Source organism: Strigops habroptila, chromosome 16, assembly GCF_004027225.2.
Source record: "Strigops habroptila isolate Jane chromosome 16, bStrHab1.2.pri, whole genome shotgun sequence".
Classification (NCBI taxonomy): Eukaryota; Metazoa; Chordata; class Aves; order Psittaciformes; family Psittacidae; genus Strigops; species Strigops habroptila.
Window position 1 is genome coordinate 348,166 of NC_044292.2, and position 25,036 is coordinate 373,201.

The following is a 25,036-nucleotide window of genomic DNA, read 5'->3' on the forward strand; positions in this document are numbered from 1 at the left end:
ACATGTCTTCAGAGCACCTTTGAAGGAAACTGAATGAAATCCTAAAAATACCTTCTCTTTGTTCCTACTAACTTGTTAACATTAAGAAATCACTGTTTGTTCCAGCTTGTCTTTTACAGTGTACTACATTCACTTTTGGTTCTGAAAAATACAGACAGAATTCCAGATGTTCTGCTCTGATATCGTAAACATGATTTGTTTCCATTTTTCAAAGTAAGTTTCACTAAAACTGACATACTCACCCAGCAAATCTCAGCTTCACATGATGGCATTGCCCAATAAGCAAACATTCTCTAAGTAAATCTGAAGGTGCATTATTGAGGAATAAATACCCCCAGATTTTAAGACCCATGACATGCTGAAAGTTAGTAGATGGCAATATTTCACTGATTTTCTACAGAAATGAGCCAATATTGCCTGTTGTTTCTTTGCATTAACATTGACTGTTTTAAATCCTGCTCTCCTAGTCATCTTCAACCCAAAGAGTACAATTACAGCACCATAACTTAGATCTATAGCTATCAAATTCCTTTGGCACCTATCACTTTCAAAAGAAAAGCCCTGTGGAAGGTGTTGCATTTCCCACCTGCAGCCCTCTTTACATTACTATCACTGCTTATGTTTGGACTTGCTTTGCTCCTTTATAGCACAACAAAGCATTGTGGGGTCAGCTCTGACCATCATTCACTGAGCAAAACAATGTAGCCATGTTTCAGAGTTGTTTTTTAAAGCTTATGCCTCTTCCACAAGTGTGCCCCACTCTCCTGCAGAGGTGACCTCCTCCACAGCTCTCAGCAGAAAGAAAACAAATCTGTGCTTCAGAGCCTGATGTCCCGGCACCACAGGACTTCCAGGTACAGAAACTCAGGGAGGTCACATACTTCCTCCACTCAGCCATGTAGCACACTGGTACATGTGAACCCTGATTAAAACTCGCATTGCTAAAGAGATGTCAATCACTAGATTATTACTTGCCCAAGACAATGGAAGATTCAGAAAAGGATTAATATAAATCATTTCTTCCCAAGTCCTGCTTCAGTCCTGTCTAACAACCATTACTTGTGAGAAGTAGTATGTGTTACGGATGTTGGTAGGATGTTCATCTAGTCTTGCATTCATGTCATAGAATGCTGACGGGCAGAAACATACACAAGAAAATATCTAGTCTTGTACAGACCGTTGTACAGCTTTACTACTAACAGTTACATACTTTCCCTTAGAAAAGGGAAAAACCTCCATCTCTGCAGGGTTGTATTAGCACACCAAGACCAGCAAGCCTGTGGGCAGAGACTGCTGCTGGAAGACAGCTAGGATGTCACTTGAGGACACAAGAGAGACTCAACATGCAGAAAAATTCAGACAGTATTTACTGCAGAATTAAATATCCTGTCCCAAAACTATTTCAGTCTCCCTAACTGCACATTCACTACCACGCTTGCTCAGATAAACATGGGGGCTTGCTTTGAAATGAACAAAACCATCGGTTCCCTGCTGGAAATAACAGGAAAAATGTCCTTAGTGTTGTTCCTTAAATATTTCTTAAGGACAGTTTGCAGAAGGGAGAGAACTCCCTGAACACCTCCCTCTGCCTAAATACCCTTTCCCCCTTTACTAAATAAGAGTCTTCTGAAAGCCACAATAGCTCCTGTAACTTTAAACCTGGGCTGAGATCATCATTTTAGTACTGACCAAACAGAGTGCAGAGGGCGGGCCTGGCTCTTCTTTGAGGACCACCTTAGGCATGCTCCCACCCCTTGGCTAAAGCAAATAATGCTGACTCCACTCAGCTTTCTTTAGTTGTACAGTTATCATCTGGGGAAACCTTCCCCCTCTACACTACAGCAGTTAAAGGAATATTTGGAATAGCAAAGTATTTTTTTGCAGCGATTTCTCTTTGTGATCTCAATTCTCCAAAAAATTGATCTGAATTTGAATCCATCTGGTCTCAGGATTGGAAAACTATTCTCCAAGCAGATCAAAGATGTTTATTATGATCAAAGTTCAATTCTTCATCTTCGTTCTAGGGAGTGTGCCTTTCATAGCACTTGCTGAAGAAGGTAAGAAGAAACATTGGTTAAAGTGATTTCCAGTTATTTCCTGTAACGTAACAGTTTGTGTGCTTATTCATAGCCAATATAGTCACTCTGTCCTGTTTATGAAACTTGCTTTTGAAACCTTAAGCTACTCCTGGGCATCTACTATGGCTGTAATCGGGAAACAAACACATCCAAAGTTTTCAGATGAGTTATGCTCTATCAGAAAAGCATTTTCTGTGTGTCTGTGTAAAGGAAGAAGGGTACAAGCAGACAGGGAAGGCAAAACATCAATCCTTGGAATGTTTGTAGTTTTACTGTATATACACAACGACAACTGCAAGCAATAATTTTGTGGTAAGTGACATTTAGGTGGTGAAACTCTGTGACAGTAACTTGTAAATCTTTCTGTTCAAGAGTTTAGCTTCTGTACTTTGAGGCACTACAACAGCTTAGAATTTGAGCCTTATGCAGGGTTTTGCTAACACTAACTTAGCCATAAGCAATGTATACAAGTGAGGGAAACCAGGAAGAATTATTACCCAAGACAGATTTGAACAGCACTATGTATCTACTCAGAAAGTTTATTTGGCAAACTATTTATTTATAGTTTTTTAAGAAAAATGAAACATACACTTTAAGGTAAAACAGATTAAGTCTTCTTACAGCTAAAGAAGAGTCTGATTAACGGTAAATCAGGATTACCCTGAGCAGTACTTGATTCCAGGAATTTTGCATTCAAAAACCCACTCTTTATGAATGAATTGGCCATCAGGCAACGTGCCTGATGTATGAGGTATGTGCAAACAGAAAGTATGCCTGTCGTGGTAAAATACGGCTGCTGTTGCTATGAGACATGTCCCAAGTCCTAGTGCTCTGAAAACAATAATCAGAGACTCAACCTCTTTGTCTTCCAAAGTGTAAATCTACTTGTCTGACTTGGATCTAGGGACCCTAACTGAATGATGTGACCTGATTTTGGCTTGGTGGCAATTGGTGTCATTCTGCTGGAATGATGGAGCTATATCAATACACAGGATGTGTGGGTGTTGGCTTGAGACTTCTAATGGTAATTCCAGGTGCTCTGGACTGGATGTCAGAATGGGAGGCTGGAAGCTTGGAGTTGCACTTCAAAATTTCACAGAAAATGTAAAGTCCACAGAAATTAGGCAAGTCCTAACTATTCCTTTCTAGGCTCACCCAGCTAGCTTACCTGAAAAAGCACCAGTTTTACCTGGACCAAAGCTTAAAGCCTCATAAGAAATGAGGAAAACCCATCCCGATTTCATAGAATTCTCTTCAGCAGTTTCTCAGATACCAGAATTACAGGAAAAGGTCTTTCATCTTCAGGCTTTTGAGGAATTTTTAAGTATATTTTCCTTCTCTCAACCCTGAGTGAAGGAGCCCAGCAATGCTCAGGTTGAAACCCTGCCAGCCAGAAGAACGCTGAAGTATTTCCTGCGTGCAAGATTCTATTTCCAATATAGTTTGCATTGAACACAGTTGGATCTAGAACACAGTTCACAGTATTTAAGGCTTTCTGTGTCTCTTTGGGTTTTATGACTTCATGTGGAACAAGTAATTTCAGATAACCTCCAAAGGACACACCAGGAAAATAGACTCCAGATATAAAATAAGTAAGTCTCAATTATTTAGCATGTGTATCAGTGCTGTTTAGTGATAACCATTAGCAATTACAAGTTAGACCAGACTTAGAATGACAATTCCACCTTGGGCAATCTGTGCCTGCACTGACAGTGAAAATGGAAGAGTTTTTTAGGCTTGTATAATACTCAGTGGAGGGGGTATGTTCAGATACCTGAACCTCTGGGGTAGACAATTTGGCCTGAGGGTTTCACAGGAAAAAAGTCCCCTTATTCGACTCTGATACCTCCTAACCTTGACGAGGCTGCAAACAAATCTACAGCTATCCTTATGTTATATTTGGACACCCTTTTATGGATTGAGACTGACTCAAGAAAAGCAGGTTTGTTTCAATCAGGAAGTATATTTCCAAAAAGATTATTATTGGTTCCAAATTCCACCTTGAACTGCCAAATAAACTGAATTCAGCTATTGATCCTAGTTTTAAGCATAGCATTTTTCACCTTTCAAGTAAGGGATCCACAATCTGAGTAGTTTCATCAGTATCTGCTGGTGGATAACACTCTATTTGTGTTATCCATTCATAGTTTAAATCCTCACTGAAACAGCCAACTATTTTCTTGTTCTTACAAGCATGGAGAGCCCCGAGCACTCTATACAAGATAATGAATCTTTAGACTATTATAGGCTAAATATTTCCTATTCAATGATTAGCAAATAATTTTTGTCCTGTGATCCTATTCAGCACATAAGAACTCAGGCAAATCTTTGCACACAGGATGAGATCAAATGAATTTAACATGATTCTTTCTGGGCACAGCATTAATCAAACAACTAAAAGCACAAGTGCTTTATGGAGGTGACATTTACTAGTCCAAAACCTTTCCCCTGGTGCAGGTAATCACTGCAGGGAAGGAGGTGACTCTATTGGCAGTCACACAACATGAACAAAAACTAACATGATTGTTTAACAAGTTACCACATGTCACTTGAGCTGCATCAACTGTCCACATGCCTCATCTTACCTAGAGGCAAAGATTAGATTATACCTCCTTATGCAAGCCTCAATTAAACAGGTTTATATCAGGTCATGTTACATTACGTTTCTGTTGGACTGTAAGTAAGCACATCGGGTAATTCTGGTGAAAAGTGTTTATATGGTAAGAAATGAAACTGAAGTTTACAGTCAAGTATGAAAGACTAAAAAGCACTTCATGTTTTTCAAAATCATGAAGACCAGAATTGACAAAATAACAGGAAAGGATTGTTTCAAACGGATCTTGGTTTATCCAAACTCTGTTGCCAGTTCAGCAGCAAAACTAAACAAAAAAGTCAGGCAACTCCAAACATTTCTGAACATCAAATTGGGTAACTGCTGGTAGTACACAAAATGAACCACCAAAATGAACAATCACATGTGACTCAGAAGAGTCAGGTTTGTAGTCAGTAAGCATGACAAAGCCTTTCATCCTGCATCTGGCGGCATCATGACTGACGAACGCACCTGTGCATGTGTCCCCACATAGGCCTCTGGTAAACTACATAAGCATGACATGAATCTAGCTCTATATGTCCAATACCCAAAACTTAATCAACACAAAAGAGGAGAAAAACATCTTAATGGATCTCAATTAGTAGGTCTGCAAATTAGTGACTCTGTTTTGCAGTATCTTGGTAAGACACCAGCAGAGAAGAGATAAAATTTGCTCTCTCCTCTTCACTGGGAAAGCAGAGAGGCTTGCCCATCCCTATCGCAAAAGATAGTTTTTGAATCTGTGTAACTTTACAAGCAAAAGACTCCTATTTAAAAGCTTACAAGTAGACTTTAACTCAGGCTGCACAGTGAAAACTGAAAAAAAAGCACCCAGATTCTCAGCTCCTGGAATGCAACAGTTTCCACTGAACTGATGCATTTAGATCTAGAACTTGAAAATCATCTGCGGAAACCAGCAGCTGAGAACCTCGAGCATGTTTTAATAGAAAACAAAAAGCCAGTAAAGCAAGGATAACCCACAGCAGGCAGGCTGTTGGGCTCCGAGAGAAGCACACAGTGTTTCTTCCTCATGTCATCTGAGGCAAGCCATACATCCATGCAGACCACAGAAACTACTGTCTGCCCAGCTCTAACACGTGATGTGTCTCAGCCGCACGTTTGTTTTTGTTGGTTTGTTTGCTTTTTGTCTGGATGTGGTCAGGGACTAAAGGATGGAACCCAAATGCTGCCAGGTCCTACTATTCACTGTATCCTGGATCCATGCTGCAGGCAAGGCATCCTCCAAAAGGGCCTCCTCCAAGTTGTTTGTGCACATACCATACCCTCAGCTTGAACTCATGCTGCAGCAAAGCTCCCATGGCTGTGTGGGGCACAACGTGCTGCAGAGCATTTCAGAAAGAGATGTAGGATTGGGAGTATAGTTATGCTGGGATGTTCTACAGAGAAACAACTGAGAAACGACGAGATAAATTTACTATTGATTGCCAACTCACTGTCTCAGAAGCTCAGCCAAAGACTCTCAAAGCAAATAGAAGCCGATGCTGAGCACATTCTCACGTTGCTTTATGACTTCCTCATGGGTTTTTTTTTCCATCTTTGTATTTGTTGATTACAAACACTACGACATCCAGCATAAACTGCATCAGAATATTCCTTTGTGAGGGCACAATTCAGCTGTGTACACCATTTCAGGCAAATACATATTCTTTTAGAAGAGTTTTAGTAGTATATGAGATACTGCTAAATCTGTAAAGGGGACACACTTAATTCCAAATGCATATTAAAGTGTTATTATGACTGTGAAACCCATCCAAATATTAGCTAGTATGTTATTAGTTCGTATCAAAGTCAGACTAAACATATTTGAATGGATCTTGCTTACAGTGTAGCAATATAACGCAGCTAACGAAAAAACGCTGTGTGAACAAAGTGAAAGCCTGACCAGTTTCCAGTTTAGTATGCATATCCCAAACTAATGAGTTAAGAAATGATCATGCAAACAGTTCTGCTGGCAGACACAAGGAGTTAGTAACCTTCATCAAGGCAGCTGTGAAAGGGCATATGGTTATAGTCTCAGAGCTCGGGAAAGGAAGTGATTCAGAGGAAAAAGATTAGTTTATTATCGTATTAGAGGTCATTTCCTAATTCCTTTCATCTGCATTTAAATATACCAATATTTGTACACAGATTGTCTGCTTTCTGCTGTACATAGCCTCAAGATTTGCTGATCCATTCTATGAAATTTTTACAAAGTTTTATACTTTCCTCCTTGTCTTAGCTGCAACACTCCTTGTGAGCAATGCAGTGATAAATGCATTAGGTGCCACTTAAAGAAAGATGCAGAAGAGACTTACATTTTGATCACAAGTCCAGTCTTGTTGCCCCAGTCAAACCCTTACCGCTCAGAGGAAACAACAAAGTTGCTAGTAAGACCTCAAACAGGGCAGCAGGGTCATGGGGCAGAAAATACCAATAAGAAAGTGGTTTAATCCCACATTCATGGGATAACAACTCTGAATTCAGCGTATTTACGAGATAAGAAATCAGAGAGTGACATAGCAACAGTATTAAAACATATCTTAGAAGATTCACCTCTAGTTCTCTAGTTCTCCAAGGAATATCCCATAATGGAACTAAATATTCTCTTCCTTCTCAATGCCCACAATTCTGTGATCAATTCTATCATGCACCAGAATAAGCTTAGTAAGTTACCACCGTTTCCTCCTGCGGCTTTGTTTCATAACTTGGTTGTGGGTCATATACACATCACTGCTCTTCAAGTGCTATTTTCCTCTACATCACCCAGTTAAAATATGCTTTCTTTTGCTTTTCTGTGGGTATCATATATGGCTGTGTAGAATATTGTAACATTCAGAAGCCACGTGATTTCCTTCAGAAGCAGCAGAGTAGTTCTTTGCCACTTGGCACTGTAGATTTTGACTCTGGTTTTGTTCCTTTGGCTAAGCCAGTCATAGCAATAGAAACCATCTGTAGTAGGGTGTGGTGACCAAAGGAAACGTTTCTGACAATTCAGCAAAACACTGTCATCAGGAGCTATGTGGAATACCTGAACAAAGGCAGCCATACTCTGAAGAAGGCTGAACTAAATCCTCTCTTGTGCATCACGGCCGCTTTTCAGCTGGCAGATATAAGATCACGGTATTTTGTCATCCAGCTTCCTTCATTACATAAAGCAAAGCTGCCAGTCCTTGTGAATGGAAACTGCAGTAAGCACTGCAGGATTCAGACAGACAGTACATACTTTCTCCTGAACAAGAAACCTAGACACTTCAGCATATGCCAGGGCATTTCTTTCTTATGGCACAATACATTAGGCCAACTACCAGAAGGAATTAACACAAGATGCTGTGGACCCAAAGAGGATAAGGATGCCAAGTGCTCAGGGTACTGCAGATGTCCTGAATAATGATGGAACCAGAGGTACAAATGAGAATTTCAGTTCTCATTAAGAACTTCCTTTCTAGAGCCTGAAAATTTTAACTGTCCAAAACCTCAAAATGCAGAAGGTAAAACTCAGGATAAACTATATCATATTCCTCAAACCCTCAAATTTTCAAAGTCCAAAAAGTTCTGTAGCCTGTACTTGGCAGTGTGAGACTATTTCACACACACAAAGACAACTATATGCTTTTATAAATCCCAGAAAATACTTAAGCAACTATAGAGAAATAATGGAAAACTCTTTTCAGAGAAGGCTGGGCTGATGAGGTCAGCTTTGGACCCAACAGTGGACTATATTTAAATTGAGGATGAAGCAAAATAACTGACAAAACTGTTTTTGAAAATCACAGAGCTGCTGCCGAGACATTATGTATTCTGAGAGCAAATACCCCACCAAATCACCCAGTTTTGTTCAGCTTCCACCACCATTAATAAAAGTTTCTACTGAACTAGAGCTGAATTGATTCCAACAACAAGATCCTGACTTTAAGACTCACTTTACTCAAGTCTGTGAGTGAAGAATACTTCCTCAGAAAGGGAATTCCTGTAGCAGGACATAAACGCTAAATAAAATTTGGGCAAAACAGGACAGCCAACACACATGTACACACACAGTCCTTCAACCACCACTTGGCCTGGAACCATTCAGGAAGCAGATACTGAAAAACATCAGTCAAGTCCAGATGTTCGCTCAGTAATATCTCAAATAGGAGAGGGGTATCTCTCAAGTGACCTGTCCCACTAAATTCTTTCCCTTGCTTCTCTAGAGCAGCACTCCCCAAAGCACATATCTGGCACAGCCGGATAGAACGAACTATGATATCAGTAAGATACACATAAAAATAAAGTTGAATTCTAAGATCAAAGCTTTACAAAGTTTGACAGTTCACCTGCTGATTTTTTTTTAGCTGTTATAAATAACTGAAGCTGCTTTTATTTTAATAGGAGCAGAGGGGCAATGAGCAATAAAGGTTATTTCAGTTCTTGCTGGAGGGAATCCTTTAAGGTTACCCATTTTTATCTACTGGTCTCTGTGATAAGAAATGGAAACATTCTATTTTGAGGGCTTCCTATTTCAAGGACTAAGCTAAAATACAGGCTTACAACTGCCTTTGCCCACTAGTGGCTGGGTTTATTCAGGCTGCCAGGAAAGAAACAAGATCCTACAACATTCATCTTCAGAAGTATCTTTGTTAGTTTTGGAGATACCTGAAAGAAATGCTAATGAACAACAGTTTTACCACTCACAACCACCGTGCTTTGAAAGCACCCCTAAGAGGTTTTTCTAGTAAACTGCCACTCCATGCATAACAATGAGCAGTGAGCTCATCTTCCCCTAAGTGGGTCATGGGATGCTTAACCATGGGATGGTTTCAAAGCAGTATTAAACTTTTAAAGGCATCCCATTTTCTCCTGGTGTGAGAAGCTGCAGGCTGATAGCAGCTGAGGACTTTGAACTGAAACACACCCAGCTGGAACTCTGGCAGAAAGAAATGCAATGATTCATTCACATCTGCAGCAACATATAGCTGCAAACAGAAGAGGCCATAGTTAGTGCTGGTTGGAGACAATCACAGCACTGTGAGGCAATGTTTTTATTTACAGCCTCCTCTAAGATCGTATCAAGAACATATGCAGAAGCACTACTTAACCCTATGGCTCTTGCTACACTCACCCACATCAGACAAACCCAACAAATAACTAAAGCACATACACCCTTGCATCCTATTTACAGTCTCTTTGATGTCAGTGGTGTATGTGTCTTGTACCGGGTACAGGGAAAGACATTTCAAGTCAAATAGTTTCTCTCAATTCCATTTAAATACTTTTTACTTTATTACAACTTTCCCTGCCAAAGAGTTGTCTGGTATCAAATATTCCTTCTTACAAATGTAGTATACTGATAACTTACATCCCAGTCTGTCTTTTGGTAGTTAGTAGTGTGTGCTTAACTACCACCCCCACTGTCTGGCCAGAAAAACAAACCTGGAAATACCATCCAGGGACTATTCCCCAGCAAATCCTGGAGCTCAGCTTCTACACAGTATTATGTGCATTGGACAGGACTGGGACAAGACCTTCATGATGACAGAAATCAGTGAGCTTGAGGCATGTAATAAAGGAGTCATAGTATTCTAGTTTCCCTTTACAATAAAGGAGAGGCAGCACTACCTAGGGTGACCCAAATCTCAGGTGAGCTGAATTACCTTCTAGATTCATCTTTCCCTACAGACTATGAAAGGAGACAAGAGCAAGCAGACATTTTATTTAGGCCCCTTTAAGAACCTAAAATTAGGCCAGATTAATCTGGGCAACCTCCTTTTGTCAATCATTGTACAGAGAGGGCGAATGCACTGAAGGAGATTTTCTACATTTCACTCACTGCCAGGAATCTGCAATAACTTTATGACACAAAGAATAATTATTTCATGTTTCTTTGTGACAAACTAATTCTTTCCACTTCTGTTGTGTGACACTGCCTTCACTGCCAGGGAACTCCTCAGGGCTGAAAGCTACTGGTATGCCAAGAGTATATTCAGAGAAGAAGCTGCTTGTTAATACACAAAGTTAACTTTCTACTTTGGGTTTTTCCTTTGGCAATTGGTTCTCTCCATCTGGGCTTATTCTGCAACTGGTGAATGAGGGACATTCTTTCAGTTCCAACTGGGATTACAAGCTAAACTGATCCATACACAATTCGTGTTGAGCTCTATTGCTATTTCTTTCTTTACACTCACTATTTACAGAGCATAATCCCCATATTGTACTTTAAAGACATTCACAAAAATATTATAAAGTAGTGCAGTATCTTAGAATGCCCTGATATGCAGAAGGTGGCTAAAGCAACACACCTAAGTCAGGCCCCTCTATTCTATCTCAACAGAAAATATTCAAGGCTGCTCCCCTAGGATATTTCAATCAAAAATGACCAAAACATCCTATTTCTAAGCTACTCAGTAAAAATAACTTACCCTGGCCTGTTCTAGTCTTTCCATGGATTAGAAGGCGATTTTTTGGGAGACTGACTGGCTTAATTAGACCTCATGTTGGCATAATATGAATATACTTTCTGCATCTCTTTGTGTCTCAAGTACTACTCGCACAATCTTTTGGCTCTTCAAATGAAAGTGTATCTGCATTTGCTTTTATAAAATTCTATTTACTTTAGTAAACATGGAATTAGAAGTCTAAGTTTAGATCAGTGTTTGGGCTCCTGGCAATGGGACAAAGCTCTCAGTCTTACAATGCTAGAGATGGATGAAAAAGTGTTAGTTTGGTTCAAAACTGAGTTTTGGGAGCAAAGAAAAATATTTGCAAGTTTCCAGTAGAATTCAGATGAGAGTTTCAAGCAAAACCAGAGACTGCTTTTTTCCAATGTCAAATCATTCATCCTCTGTATGAAAAGTTTCCTTTAAAGAGCCCAGTGCAATTTTGTTACTTTTTTTGAAATTAAATATTGGCTTTTTCATTTGAAATAACATTTTTATTTTAACCTTCAGCCATCACTGCAATATTTCCTGGCAAGGACTTAGTGTTAGGCTGAAAAAAATATAAACTTGGTTTCAAAATGTTTGGACAAACTTTTGCTCCGATTGCTGGAATTAATGTTAGATGCAAAATTTGAATCACTTGCAGTAGCATCATACTGTGTATGGTCAGTTTTATGAATCAGCAAGAAACTTAAATGATACTTAACACTGATATTACCAGTTGTCTTCATATATCCATCTTTCACGTTCCACCTTGTTCCATCTTATTTTTCCTATTGATGAAGTCAGAAGTATTTGTAAAGAAAATATTGTGTAGGTCAAAATTTAAGTGTCTGTTATACCAAAGAACACAAGCAACATATATAGGTCTAGAATGAAAAGGGAGACCTTACATTGTTACATAAAAAATCCCTATTCAGCAATATTCAGCAAGTAAGGTTTGCAACTCAGGAAAAATCTCTGAACAGATTTGTGGAGGAATATTTTCTAAACTATAGCTACACCCATAAACATTAATGATAGTTCTAAAAATAAAGGTTGCAGCTGGGACTGAGCTGAAAGATGGGAGAAAGCTCTTACTATTTTAGAAAGTGGAAGATGCTTGAAATAATTTATCGAATACATCAGTTAATGCTTAACTTGAGATCTGGAGTAGTTGCATCCATCTAGAGAGAAGGGGCAATTTTTTCCTTAAAGAAATCTTTTCTTGGACAAAGTGTTTAGTAACGAGTAAGCTTCGAGGTTGTGCCAGAGTCAAGTCATGTGAATTTCAGCTCTTTGTCCTGCACTTTTGCACAAGAGTATAGCAGAATTCAAAGGTAATCCAAGTAATTTTGCAAACCTATGTGCGCAGGGAAAGGGAGATGGAACACCACTCAGATCTCATGTTTAACACAATTTCCATGTCAGTGTAGGCAGGACATCTGACTACCAAGTAAAATGCTAACTCATTTCCTAAAATTTTATTCAGCAAGCTCAGTTCTAGAGGGAGAAGAAAGTACAACAACAGATTTCAGAAATGACACAGAACTTGAAGAATTACCAACCCTGGTGAGTATCATTCTGAATAGAGGTTCCTTTAGCGTACCCTGATTTTGTATTTCTGGTATTGTCTTAGATTTTCAGTAATCATTATAAAGAATAATCTTGAGTTCTAACATAAGAGCTCTAACACCAATGCCTCTGCTTTGCAAGCAATCAGGTTGAAGGTGACAAAGTTGAAAACACTTTTTTTGGCAGTAGTTCTGTGCTGTAAAAAGCATTCATAGCTGCTTATGCACTGACATTTACCTCTAATTCAGTATCTTTCCATTAACTTCAGTGAAACCAAACTGACAAACTGTAAAAAAAGGAAAAACAATGAAAAAAGGCAGGTGTGCAATATTCTGCAGTGCTGTCCTATGCCTTCTGTAGTGCTACTGAGAGGTCATCGCACCTCGAGAGCCTCTGGTTGGGAAGACAAATCAGCTTCCTTTTCCTGTCACTGTACACAAGTCAGAGATGACATATGGTAGCTATGAAATCCTCTACCTGACAGTCCAAGAGATTTAAAATGCTTATTTCATACACACAGACCAAATGTACTGAGGTTTTTCTTTTCCCCTCTTTTTCCCCAAAAATTCTTGTAGTTGCCCACAAGACTACAGAGTGTAACCAATCTCTTGCAGTTTGGACAACTGATGACCACAGAAAGTGCATTTGCCCCAGCTGAAGACAGTGATAATTCTACTGGTTACAAAGTCAACACAGAAAATGCTGATGGTAAATTCTTTTATTTGTTTTATTATATCAAAGTTCTACTGCCACCTACTAAACAATACCTGGAAAATTCAAATACTAAGTTGAAGGCGGTCTCAAAGGTAGCATTGCTGAAAGGAGATTGCTAAAATTACTCCTTAACAATCACTCTGCATCCTAACTTCATCACAGATGTGCACTGACAAAAGGAATGAGTTCATTCTGTTCACAGTGGTTGTTCTTGCAGTTCACTCTCATACCAGTAAAAAGGAAGAGAACACAAGCATCGTAATTTCTGCTCTGATATTCCAGTCATATAACACTAGCAATGACTGTTTTAAGTTTAATGAATCTCATTTTAAAGTGGTCAGATGAACCACTATGAGAAAAGAGATGGTTTTGTTTCCAGACCAACTTTCTGATAGCCAAATGCAAATTCAGCACAGTGTCTAAGAAAACTCAAAGAAACCATTCTTCATTTAATGTGAACAGTAGTAGGTGTTGCCAACAGATGCTCAGTGTGGCCTCCACCTCAAGTACAAACTCAACAATCCTATTAGAAATAGTGAAAGTCATTCAGCTTCACAGATACATCAGGTTCCCCTATCAGAACACATTAGTGATAAACTCAATCCAATGAACAGCATCTGTCAACCCCATTGCAAGTCAGTTTGTTATTAGCATATAGGCTTTGCTTTGAAACAGATAGTCAAATCAGACCTGGTGGCAGTTGTGTTTCTACAAAGTCCTGTAGTATGTATATTGTTCACTGCTTCTTCCCAAAGTAGCCCAAGCCAATTACCTCTAGACAGCAGCTATGAGCAAACACTTCTCTCTTTGGCTAGCTTCTTTTTGAAGCTTTCATGTTCCACAGCAGTTTTATATCCCTCAATAAACCAGACACGTTTGTTTAAAAATTGTACATGCTTTTATCTCCTTTCCCAGCCTGCTTGTCTCTGCTGAGTGTAGACTTCTCAGCTTAGCATTAAATAACAAACTGTTCAGCAGATTTGAATTTTATATAGAATTTTCAGATGTTTCCTAAAGGATACATGAAAGATTAGGGATTACATACTTGTAATGTATTCAAAGTAGTATTTGTGCTTCATCTGGTTTTGATGAGTTCTCAGCTACAAATTCCAGGATTAGAGAAGTGTACTAACCAGATTTTGTACAATCTTCCAGACACAAAAGACTACTTAAGGAACTTGAGGATCTTTCAAACTGACAAAAAGCCTTTACTAACGAAGAGTAGTTCAGCAAATAAAGTTCTGCCTTGCTGTCAGCATAGCAGCATAAATCCATCTCAGTTAAAATCTGATTTCTATCTTAATCATTTTATACCAGGTATATCCTTATTGATCTTGATGTGATCACTCTAAGCTTCACTAGTATATATTAGATCAATCAGTCCCTTTGATTTTAATTTCTACTACTTTGGAGAGCTCTTTGCATTCATTCTCTCAAGCTTCTCATTTGCTCACTTCCAATTAAAAGAACAACCTATTACACAACCCTCAAAACACTGCAATAAGAGTTTGATAAACTTTTTCCTTGGATGAGTAGGTAAGTTTTCCTTGAATATAGCACTAAAAATTGGGATGGAAAACTCCATACAAAGCTGAGCAAGTAATTAAATAATTGTTCTCTCTTTGGCTTTACAGGCAGACTGAGTGGGGAGCCAGAGAAAACTGAAAAAGGTATTAAACAGAAGTATCCCTCATAAAAACAAGGGAGAACTTAACTGCCAGGTGATACCCTTCAAAAAGCCACTAGTGATGGCCATGCTATTCTTAAGTAGAAGTCCTGGGAGGAGCCACGAGCTGCCCCCTGAACTGCCTCCTCTCTTTCACCCTGTTGCTGTCACCATGGCCACATCTCTTCGGAGCCCTCCAGCCCAAAGGCACTTTTATTGATTACAAAAAGCCTCCTAAACTTACCCAACCTACTTCAGAGTTCACAAGATAAAGGAACTTTCCCCAGAGTGGGATGCAGCAGAACAGTGTCAGTCCTACCAGTAGCCTCCTACCAGTGGTCTCTATAAGAAACATCGTAACATTCTCATTTTTCTTTCAGGTGGTCTGGAAACAATTGCATTAGTTGGAATAATTATTGGAGTCATAGTTGCAGTTGGAATCCTTGCAGGAATCATCATCGCTGTTGTAAGGAAGATGTCAGGCAGGTACTCGTAAGTAAATTGTTACTCAGGCTTTTCAAACAAGCACCATCCTCTGAGCAAGGTCACAGGGATTGCTTTGGAAATTTCTAATGTTGTTTTGACACAATAACCTGTTTCATGACCACACAGTGTCAATGTGAGGTGGGTGATCTAAACCCACTTACATACTTCAGAGAAGTTAGTCAGACGCTGTGTGCAGTTATAACAGTCATCAGGTGCATGGGTTTTGGATTACTCCATTGCACAGAGGTAAAATCCACTATGAAGTATTACAGGACCAACTTCTAGAAGTGCTGGATAACATGTGAGCACAATTGATCTTTATCTTATTACTCTGGACATTTGTAGAAGCTGTTCTGGTATCAACAAGATTCATTAATGCCATGTAAACCTGAAGTGCTTATAAACTCCAAACTAGCAACAAAACCACACTACGTTTAACAACTACTATCAATACAGCATTAGGATAAAGCAAAATACGAACTGGAAAGTGAAATAAGGCATACAAGAGGAGGGAGAAAAGATCACATAACATTTGGGTAAGTATGAACATAAAACATCTGGGTTTCTGTTCTACAGGCCCTGAAAATAGTTGAAGCAAGCAGCCATGCCAACTCACCAGCAAAATAAAAGTGCTTCTTATAAGAACTAAAGACTATTCCTGTCTCTGTGTGAGAAGATGATCCATGGAAAATATGGTTGAAGAATTCCAGATCTATGGGGATCCCACACAACTCTAAGGACTCCCACTGCCCCAGACTACAGTGTGGAATATTTCATAAGGTTTTTATTAACCAGGAGTTCACTAGAACAAGAAAATGATTATACAGTAAGAAAAAACTCAGCAGCAATGAGATTTACATCTGAAATGTGATTTGCAGTTAATATATATATCCTAGCTTGATTGAAAAAAAAAAAAATAAATCTCCAGAATCCTAAGTGATTTTGGCTGGTTAAGTGCTTGTGGCATTTTTATCTACCAAATGATGTATCAAAAAGGAGGAATTGGCTTCAGAGAGAACCAATTATTTACAAGATAGATATTGGAAGCTAAATCTTTCCACTATTGATACAGATTTTCTGCTCTTGATATTTACATTATGTGGCAAAACATGGTAGGCCCAGCTGGAACTGACCTACCAACTGAAAGCTTGCTCTTCTGACTGCTGCACCAGGCATTTCCTGTCTTCTCCTGTTGCAGAGACATGCAGTGATTGAAATACACATCCTGAATTAAAGGGTGCTTGGAAAATACCCAGTTTTGATGGGTCACTTTAAGCAGTTACTCAGCCCACTTTAGAGCTGATATGTAGAAGCTTTTGAATTAGCATATACCATTTTTTTCTTTCTAACTGTATAGTTGGCTTGTTTGAAAACACGTGTGCAACACAAGAACAGAGTATGTTAGTAAGGTATAAAGCATCTCTGGAGTCCACAGCTTTTCTGCGGCATGTGGAGTGCTGCAGTACCTGAATTCACAGAGTTCAGAGCAAAGGCTCTGTATGTCAAGTGATATGCATCATGTTTTCTAAACTTTAAGGCACTTAAGTGTTTGGTGTAAAAATCATGGTAATCCATATGGTCAATAATTGTTAAACATGTCAACTTAACCATATGTGCTTTTCTGTTTCATTCATGTGCCTTGAACTATCATTTCAAGCTTTGGAAATAAAAATTATAATGTAAACTGTCCTATTTTACAGTGTTTATTTTCTCTTAAAAAATTATAAAATGTTTTAAATTTCCCTCAAATTTCCCAAACAATTTTGCAACTTATGTGGCTCATTTCTGCTTACACTCAAAAGCTGCATAAAACTAAAGGGACAAATTAATGATACCACTGTACAACGAATGCACTATATAAAAACTTGAAACAAGTTTAAACCTAGTGTATATCTTAAATCAGTCCTTTACTAACACAAGTTGGGATTGGGCATTTTTAAAGTACACAATTCAAGGCCCAAAGTAGGCTTGAAATAGGTGGAAAAGTTTTCACAACCTCTATGAAAGCCACAGGACCTCAGTTTAACTTGGTTTTCTAAAGGCAGCTGTTTAACTCCAGCAGCAGTAATTTTTTTACCTCTGACTCACTGCATTCTGCAGCATTACTCATGTAACAAAGTCATGCAGTGAGGGTAAACTTTCATTTTTGAAAGTTCCGGTACATCAAATGAGTTATCTTCCAAGAAAGCACGTCTGAAGTCTTACAGATGAACACATGAGGTCCCATCCCTGAAATACAATTCACATACACCTTAATCATCTTCCACTTCCTGGGACTCAGTTCAGTTGAAGACTGAACTTGGCTAGAAGAAGTTTAACTTTTCATATTAGCATCCTTTGCCCCTGTACTTTTAGGTTACAGTACTTAAAGGGGACCAGATTAGTTCAGGTATCTTTTTTCCAAGTGTCCATACATACCACTGGTTTTTCAAAGAAAACGATGATGAAGTTTCACACATGACTGTTCTATTTGCTTGTTTATGTGTATGAATTAGCTAAAAATGCATTTTAACTCATACAAAAGCAGGAAGATTACAGCTTTTTCTTATCAGGACAACATAAAAGAATAGGAATTTCTGTTACTCTAGATTTAACAATTTCTTGTCTATACTGGAAACTACCCTGTAACATGCACTCTGTGTCTGACCAAATGCATGTCTCATGGAATTATGAATTATTCAGCCACTGGAGGGAATAGCACAGATGTCACCAGTTTCTTCTGCTACTGAGGAATTTAACTTCATGATACAAACATTCTAGAAATATTGACTAAAAATCCACGCAGAGGTCTATATTCCATATGCAAACTACTGCAGCCTTCTGTGACTGAGCTTTTATTGACTTGTGTGATCTATCGCCCCACTACTAGTTCAGGACTTCAAAGGTAGGTTAAACATCAGCTATCTTTTTGTTAGAATCTGTGTGGAAGATGGGATCTTTTCTGCTTTGCAAGAAGTCACACAGCACATTAACCTAGGGCAAATACTTCTGTAAGCTGAAATGAATGATCTGTACACATGCTTGCAGAATCAAGGCCCAAGGTCAGGGGACTTCCTATGCATGAGGATACACGAGGAAACAACAGCTCCATACTTTCAACAGCTGGCCAGGTCTGATTTTTATTCACAGGGAACAACAGTCAATATATCAACACTTGCTTTTAAGTTAAAGCCATTACTCCTGATCACATTCATTCCTTTATAGTTAGTAACAGTAATGTTCCCTTTTGCAGCTTGGCTTGCAGTCATAAATGTGGCTCTCCCCAACAGACAAGCAGGCACCAGGCTTCCTGTGAGAATGCCAGATGTCACTAAAAAGTATCATAAACATAGCTGTCCCCTTGTGTTTGTGTCCGTGTGGAAGATACACATCAGTATACCATGAAAGCAGTGACTTGATGCATCAATATTTATAATACTTCTAGGTATCCATACAGCAATTCTTACAGGAATTCATCTAAGACATGTTTTTACTAAAAGACCAGAAAATGTCAGAAGATAAATTCAATAAAAGTAGCAATAATTAAGTATGAACCAGAAGAATCACGGAGATCGTTACTCCAATCAATTTTCAAAGTGTTCATTTATAGTTAAATACCAATTAAAACATTCAGCAAATGCTTTTAAACTATTTTAAGAGCACCTGCAATACGCTATTGAAGTATCCTAACCACAGATTATTTCATTAAAGTTAAGTACAACCTGCACATTAACATCTGTCAAACTCAAAAGCACTGATGTATCATTCACATGAGGATGGCAAGCACCTCCAGTTCAGGAGAGGAGGATAGAAAGATTATGTGACTTGCCAAGGGTTATAACCACAGGAAAAGGAAGAGCCACCAACCCAGAAATCTCTAACCATTAGTCCTGTCACAGGTCCATATGAGTTCAGATGAAGTGATGTTCCACTATGGCTTTTTGTAGCTTGATCCTTAATACTATTTAATATCAGATAGTAACAATAGGAAGAAACACTTACTGAATCTACCAACAACCCTCAGGTCAGAAACATGCTCTGGTGGTTTCTGATCAAAAATCATTCCATTTAAAAACATCTCCTCCACCACCTGAAGTTTTGCACTGTAGATGCTACTGAACTGCTGCAACTCAAAGCCTAAATCTTAACTGGCCTACACCATGTCTGAAGACACTGTTATACCTATTTATACCTATCTTCCTAGATAAGGCATCAGATTAATCACAGCCATCCTTTTCCAGCCAGCTTTTTAATCCTAAAGCACTAATTATAGTGAAGTTCTCAGCATCTACTTTTGTTAAGTAACTACTGATGGATACAGAAGGTAGTAGTGGATATGTAACTTAACACTAGGTGCCATAATGAGAAGGCTGAATTAGGGCTTTGTATATTTCTCACAGCTGCAGCATGGAGGATTTATGTATAAATAAACCCAGCATCACACCAGCCATGTGTCTTTGTCCAAGCCTTGTGGATTTAGGCACTGGACCAAACCCACAGCTCCCCCTGCTCTGCAACAAACAGTTGGACAGCAACACAAAGGTCCCCATTCAATCATGTAGCTTGGAAGGCTCTTCCAGGCTGAAGAAGTCACATTTTCAGGCTCCGGTAAGTGCTAAATTGGCAAGTGTCTTAGTAGGCAAGGAGTGCTGCACATTCCATGCATTTTCAAGGTTGTGTTCCATTTCCAGAAAGCAGTTGGCAAGGACAATTGATTGAGAGCTCAGAACCAAAACCAAACAGTGCCATCCACAAAAAGAGGAAAATGGAAGGAGAAGCAAAAGTAGAGAACTGCAGAATATTGTCTTCAATAAACATTCAATTTTCATTCACATTTCCAGAATGAGCTGAAATAAAACACAGGACTTGCCCACCTGTGGGGGTATTTCAGATGTGAAGCTACATCAGTAGTGAGATAAAACTTGTATCAGGTGAAAAAATGTTTTGTTCTGACAGATTAGAAGTTTGTCTCAAACACATTTGTTGAGGGTCAGGCATACAGGGGTTCTAATCTTTCCCTGGGCTACGCTTCAGGTTAACAGAGGATCATAGATCTAAGTGTCCTCTGGGATCCCACAGCACAAATACAATGATAAGAAACCACTCAATTCATCCTGGGCTGCTCTTGCAGTATTAGTGTTCCACTGCATAGACATACAATATCCTTATTTTTATGTGCAACCGGGATCCCTAGAATTACCAAACATTAAGCTTTGAAGTTCACTCAAATGCACTTGGATATGACTGAGGACATGACTGGATATTCTTTTCTACAACTGCCCTTAAAATCTTCTGAAATAGGTTCTTCAAAGGATAAAGAAGGTACCACTGCAAATTCTATCCAAGTTGAAATAAAAGAATACTGACTGGAACAGATGGGTAGAAAAGAATTGTTCTTTCAAGCACCCAAAGTCATATCTTCCTTCTACAGCAACTGTTGAATCAGTAAGTGTTCACATACAGATTCTTCCAGAAAGAATCATTTGCTTTTAAGCTTACTTTTTCCTTAACCTAGAAATTCACAAGGTAAATCTCAAATGAAACTCTGATGTAATGAGAACACAGCTTTCAAAAAAATTGGCTTTTGAAAGATTTCTACAGGGTCCACCACACCGTCCAGCAAACTGCACCAATACTGAAGTATCCTGCCAGAAAGGTTCTGCTTCTCTAGATACATGTTACTGAGCCGTGTGCTGGTTCTGTTAGACTAGAGCTCTATTCATTAGGAAACTTCCCACAATACACTAACTATAGCCCATTAGAAAGTCAGATGGATTTGACGATTTCTGCTGAGTATTTCCTGGTTTTTGACACAAAGTGCAGACCACAATCAAGTGTAGTCTTGTAACACTTCATGATGCACATCACTAAGAGCTTTTTTGTGTTTATAGTTATACAAACCCCAGGATGCACTTCTCTGCAAATGAAGAACTGCTTTTAGACAATAAAGACTGAGTTTACAACAAATTTTTGCACGTCTCTCCTCCGCACTGCTAAATCTACCTTAGCAAAATGAAAAGGGACAAAGGCTTTTTCATGGCTTACCTTCCTGAAAGCATCATTAATTATAATGAAGTTCTACAAAGTAAACTTCCATCTTCCATGCTCTGCATCTTATTTAGAACTGGGCTATTTTTCTTCTGAAATGCTCCAGCAACACTGGTATAAACCAGGTTTACTTTTCCTAACAGAACATAATCTAGGAAGACACTGCAGCAGCAGAAAGTAACTGAAGTAATTGCAACCTTATCTTCCAACAGGAAAGAGAGCACACTAAGAGCAATACTGATGCAGTGCAGCAACAATTCAATTAAGACCCAGGCAAAAAAAGAAGCTCCCTCTGGTTTTTGAGGGGAAAAATGGTAGCAAAAATCTGTCCTAATTGTCAGAGAAGCCCTCTTTTTCTCCTGTGTAGAACAGGAAACTACTGATGTTTTAAGAAAATTGATTTTTCTGTACTACATAAGCCCTTTAATTTTCCCTACAATAAGACTGTCATCCGGTAACAACTTAAAGGCAACACTGACCAGCAAGTGAGTTAAATAATTGACTAGAAGTGGATGAACCTAAATCCTTAAAGCACTTCCCCCCTTACCACTGAAATGACTAAATGTTTTTCACAAAGCAATTTTAAATGCACTGGTGTTTGCCGTAGGAAATTAGCGCTGTATGTCTCATTTGAGCTGGGAAGCAACTCCATTTCCTGCTTTTATCAACCACATTATCCTCAAATAACACATTCCTTTAGAGTCCCATGGATATTTTGCCTTGCAACATTTTTGATTCATCCTGTGCAGGAAGGAATTAGCAGCTTCAGCAGGTGTACTCAGGGGAAAAGAGATGGGAATGTCAGCTCTTCCTCATTTCCTACCATTTTGCAAAAAATGCCACATAAACTGAATAAACAGCAATAACCGTGCATAGCAAATCACACACTAGCTTCATTCTGAAAGGAATTTCCTCTCCTGTGCACTTAGCCCTGATGCAATAAAGATGCACTAAGAAATAAGGGACAGCCATTTGCAGGATTGTCAGTGTTTCCCTGCCTATACTCATACAAGCCATTTACACAACGAGAATTAAGTCTGCTACTCACATCTTAGACACAGCTTTAGAAATTGGTGATACAAGAGACTGACTTAAACAGCCCTTAAAGGCAAGTTGTAGAGAAAAATACAGCTTCAACAGGCAGCCTTTGCTGTATCAGTAATGTAGTGGAAGAATTTACATGGTGTAAGTTGCTGCATAAAGTTACTTCTGTGATCTGGAGCTGGACTTAGCCTGAGGAAACTACTCCTGGCACTAAGATCTGCCTCTGTGTAAGAGACAATATTAATGAGATTATGAAAACATACATTGCCATTAACCACAACTCCCAGGGGAGCAAACCTTGCCAACTGTTCATTTAACCTTACAAACGCTGAAATTAAACATTTAACTCCAGAATTATGAAGTTACTCCTTGAAAACAGTTTTCCTGATGGCTTTCTCCAGCTCATCTAGTCATGATTAATAATTAGCTTACTTCCACAATAAACATGCTTGACTGACTGGGTGGAAAGTAATAAAGTATCTGAGAAGGTAAAGCATGCTTGCATTTCATGCAGAAAACTAAACAACCACCACAACAACGACTTAAGATTTGATACACCTGACAAGCAATGTATAAAGAAATACACAAGCAGAACACTAAAATGAAAGACTTACTTCACACTGCAGGCTAGTATTGCAGAAGCACATAGTGAACTGTACCCTAGCACCAGCTAGTGGTAAGAATTATTGAAAGCATTTTTACAACACAAATGAACATGTTCAAAATAGAAAAGCTTCAGGTTATTATATATTGCCTCCTAGCTGTCAAGCCTGATTTTAGTTTTAAAATGCTACTAACAAAACCAAAGTTACTACTGGTTTCACAGAGTATGCCTACCCCATCTACCCTACAGCACCTGAAGTGGTTTTGATTGTTCCAGTTGTTTGAAGTTGGAAGCAGCACTAGTACAGACACCAGATGCTTTCTCCATACTCAGTGCTATTTCACCCTCAGAGCCAGCTTATCACTACGTAAGTACTAGGCAGCCAAAAGACTAATTAAACACTATTCTTACAACACTTCCCCTTGCACAGAGTATTGTCAACATCTTCTCTCAAAATAAATACTTTTGTTGAAGTTTAAAGGATTAATTCAGCTAAGAAACTTGTGGTCAGCCATTTTCTGGACCCAATCCTGTAGTGTTTGAATCAGTTTACAGAGACAGTCCTACAAGATCTGCTCTAGCTTGCAAGGGATACCATCACATGCCACTTGATAAATCTAAATTTATCCAAATTTAAATGGTCCTTATCTTTATCCCTGTGTCACTGTTGGTGTAATTGACACAGATTCCTTTTAGTCAGTTAGTAGGAATAGTACATAGGTAATGGCTACTAAATCCTACAAAACTTACCTGATGGACTGAAGACATCAGTAGCTGTCAAGATCTGGAGAGGGCAATGTTCAAGTGAACCATGTCTATTCAGTCTTAGACAGAAGCCATCTGTTCTGTGGATGGAGAAAAACATCTTAGGTTTCACAGCCTGTGATCAGGAGGTAGTGAACTGACCTTACTGACCTGACACCATTACTCTGCCCATCAGATCTGCTGGTTACCTGTTGCTAAAGTCAGTCACATGTGACTTTGGGAAGGCCACTTGGAGCCTGCATACGGAAGACAAATAGCTAAGGCTAGCTAAAATAAAGTGGTACTGAGAAGCTCTGCATAGCTATAGGAAAAGAAGCACTTGTCCTAGCAGAGGAGCTTGCATGCAGTATAACTGGCAAGCAATGAACTCTGACACGAATGACAAGCAAACCACGAGACATTTGAGAGTAGAGGAAAACTCCATTGGTAAGCTTGGACAGTGCTTTTGGTTGTGAAAAATTAGATTTTTATAAACAAAACCTGCTACTGCTTCAAATTACCCAGGCTGTAGAAATCCAGGACTCTGAAGGACCTTGACCCTAAGTTAGAAAGAATAACTTAAACCAGAAAGAAGCAAAGCAGCAAGAATACTTCAGTGCTTGAGTTTTAAGAGTCTCATTCCCCAGGAAATTTCAAGCACAAGCTAAGTAAATATCTTAGTAGTTCAGCCAATTCTTTGTTTTACCTGTAAAAAAAAATGCTCTTTAAGTAATATTACCTTTTTTTCCCCTAAAATTCAGAGCTGTTAAATGACCAGTAACCCCAGCAGTTCAACTGTGTCAGTCTCTCCCAGAGAAACTATTAGTTTAAGCCATAACACATAGCACATTGTCTCCTGTTTCTAAGGACAAACTAGAATAGCACAGAAACTTGATAATAGAGACCTTGTTTCCATTAACATGACAGCAATTGGCCATACTGGTATCACTTGGGGCTGACTGGTTTCAAGGCTGCTTTAGACTGATGAGAAAAATCTAGTATTTTTTCCTTCCATGGCTCACTAGGGCTTCTACACACAAGAATTTCCCTGTCTAAGCACGTAAGAGTCACTTTTTCAGTCATTATGACTATATTGAGTCTGATATCCAGATT

General features: G+C 38.9%; 1 protein-coding gene across 6 annotated transcripts; it reads left to right on the forward strand.

Annotated features, from left to right (window-relative positions):
- The first annotated feature begins 1,741 nt into the window (after positions 1-1,741).
- On the forward strand, positions 1,742-17,196 carry PDPN (podoplanin). 6 transcript variants are annotated; one of them, XM_030508250.2, is made up of 6 exons: positions 1,742-2,057; positions 12,556-12,635; positions 13,214-13,346; positions 14,987-15,022; positions 15,399-15,504; positions 16,081-17,196. In XM_030508250.2, the coding sequence occupies exons 1-6, from the start codon at positions 1,982-1,984 to the stop codon at positions 16,085-16,087; spliced, it is 438 nt and encodes a 145-aa protein (XP_030364110.1). In that variant the 5' UTR covers positions 1,742-1,981; the 3' UTR covers positions 16,088-17,196. The 6 variants fall into 6 exon arrangements, with proteins under 6 accessions (XP_030364110.1, XP_030364106.1, XP_030364107.1 ...); XM_030508246.1 differs by having other exon boundaries at positions 1,777-2,057; positions 15,399-15,510; XM_030508247.2 differs by having other exon boundaries at positions 1,777-2,057; positions 15,399-15,500.
- Positions 17,197-25,036: the final 7,840 nt, after the last annotated feature.

What these genes read in the sequence shown, in the direction of transcription:
- PDPN (XM_030508246.1), top strand. Translation starts at nt 1,982, where the DNA reads ATGTTTATTATGATCAAAGTTCAATTCTTCATCTTCGTTCTAGGGAGT. An exon ending in CATAGCACTTGCTGAAGAAG is followed by an intron (nt 2,058 to 12,555) that starts GTAAGAAGAAAC and finishes AATTTTATTCAG; the next exon opens with CAAGCTCAGTTCTAGAGGGA. An exon ending in CAACACAGAAAATGCTGATG is followed by an intron (nt 13,347 to 14,986) that starts GTAAATTCTTTT and finishes TTGGCTTTACAG; the next exon opens with GCAGACTGAGTGGGGAGCCA.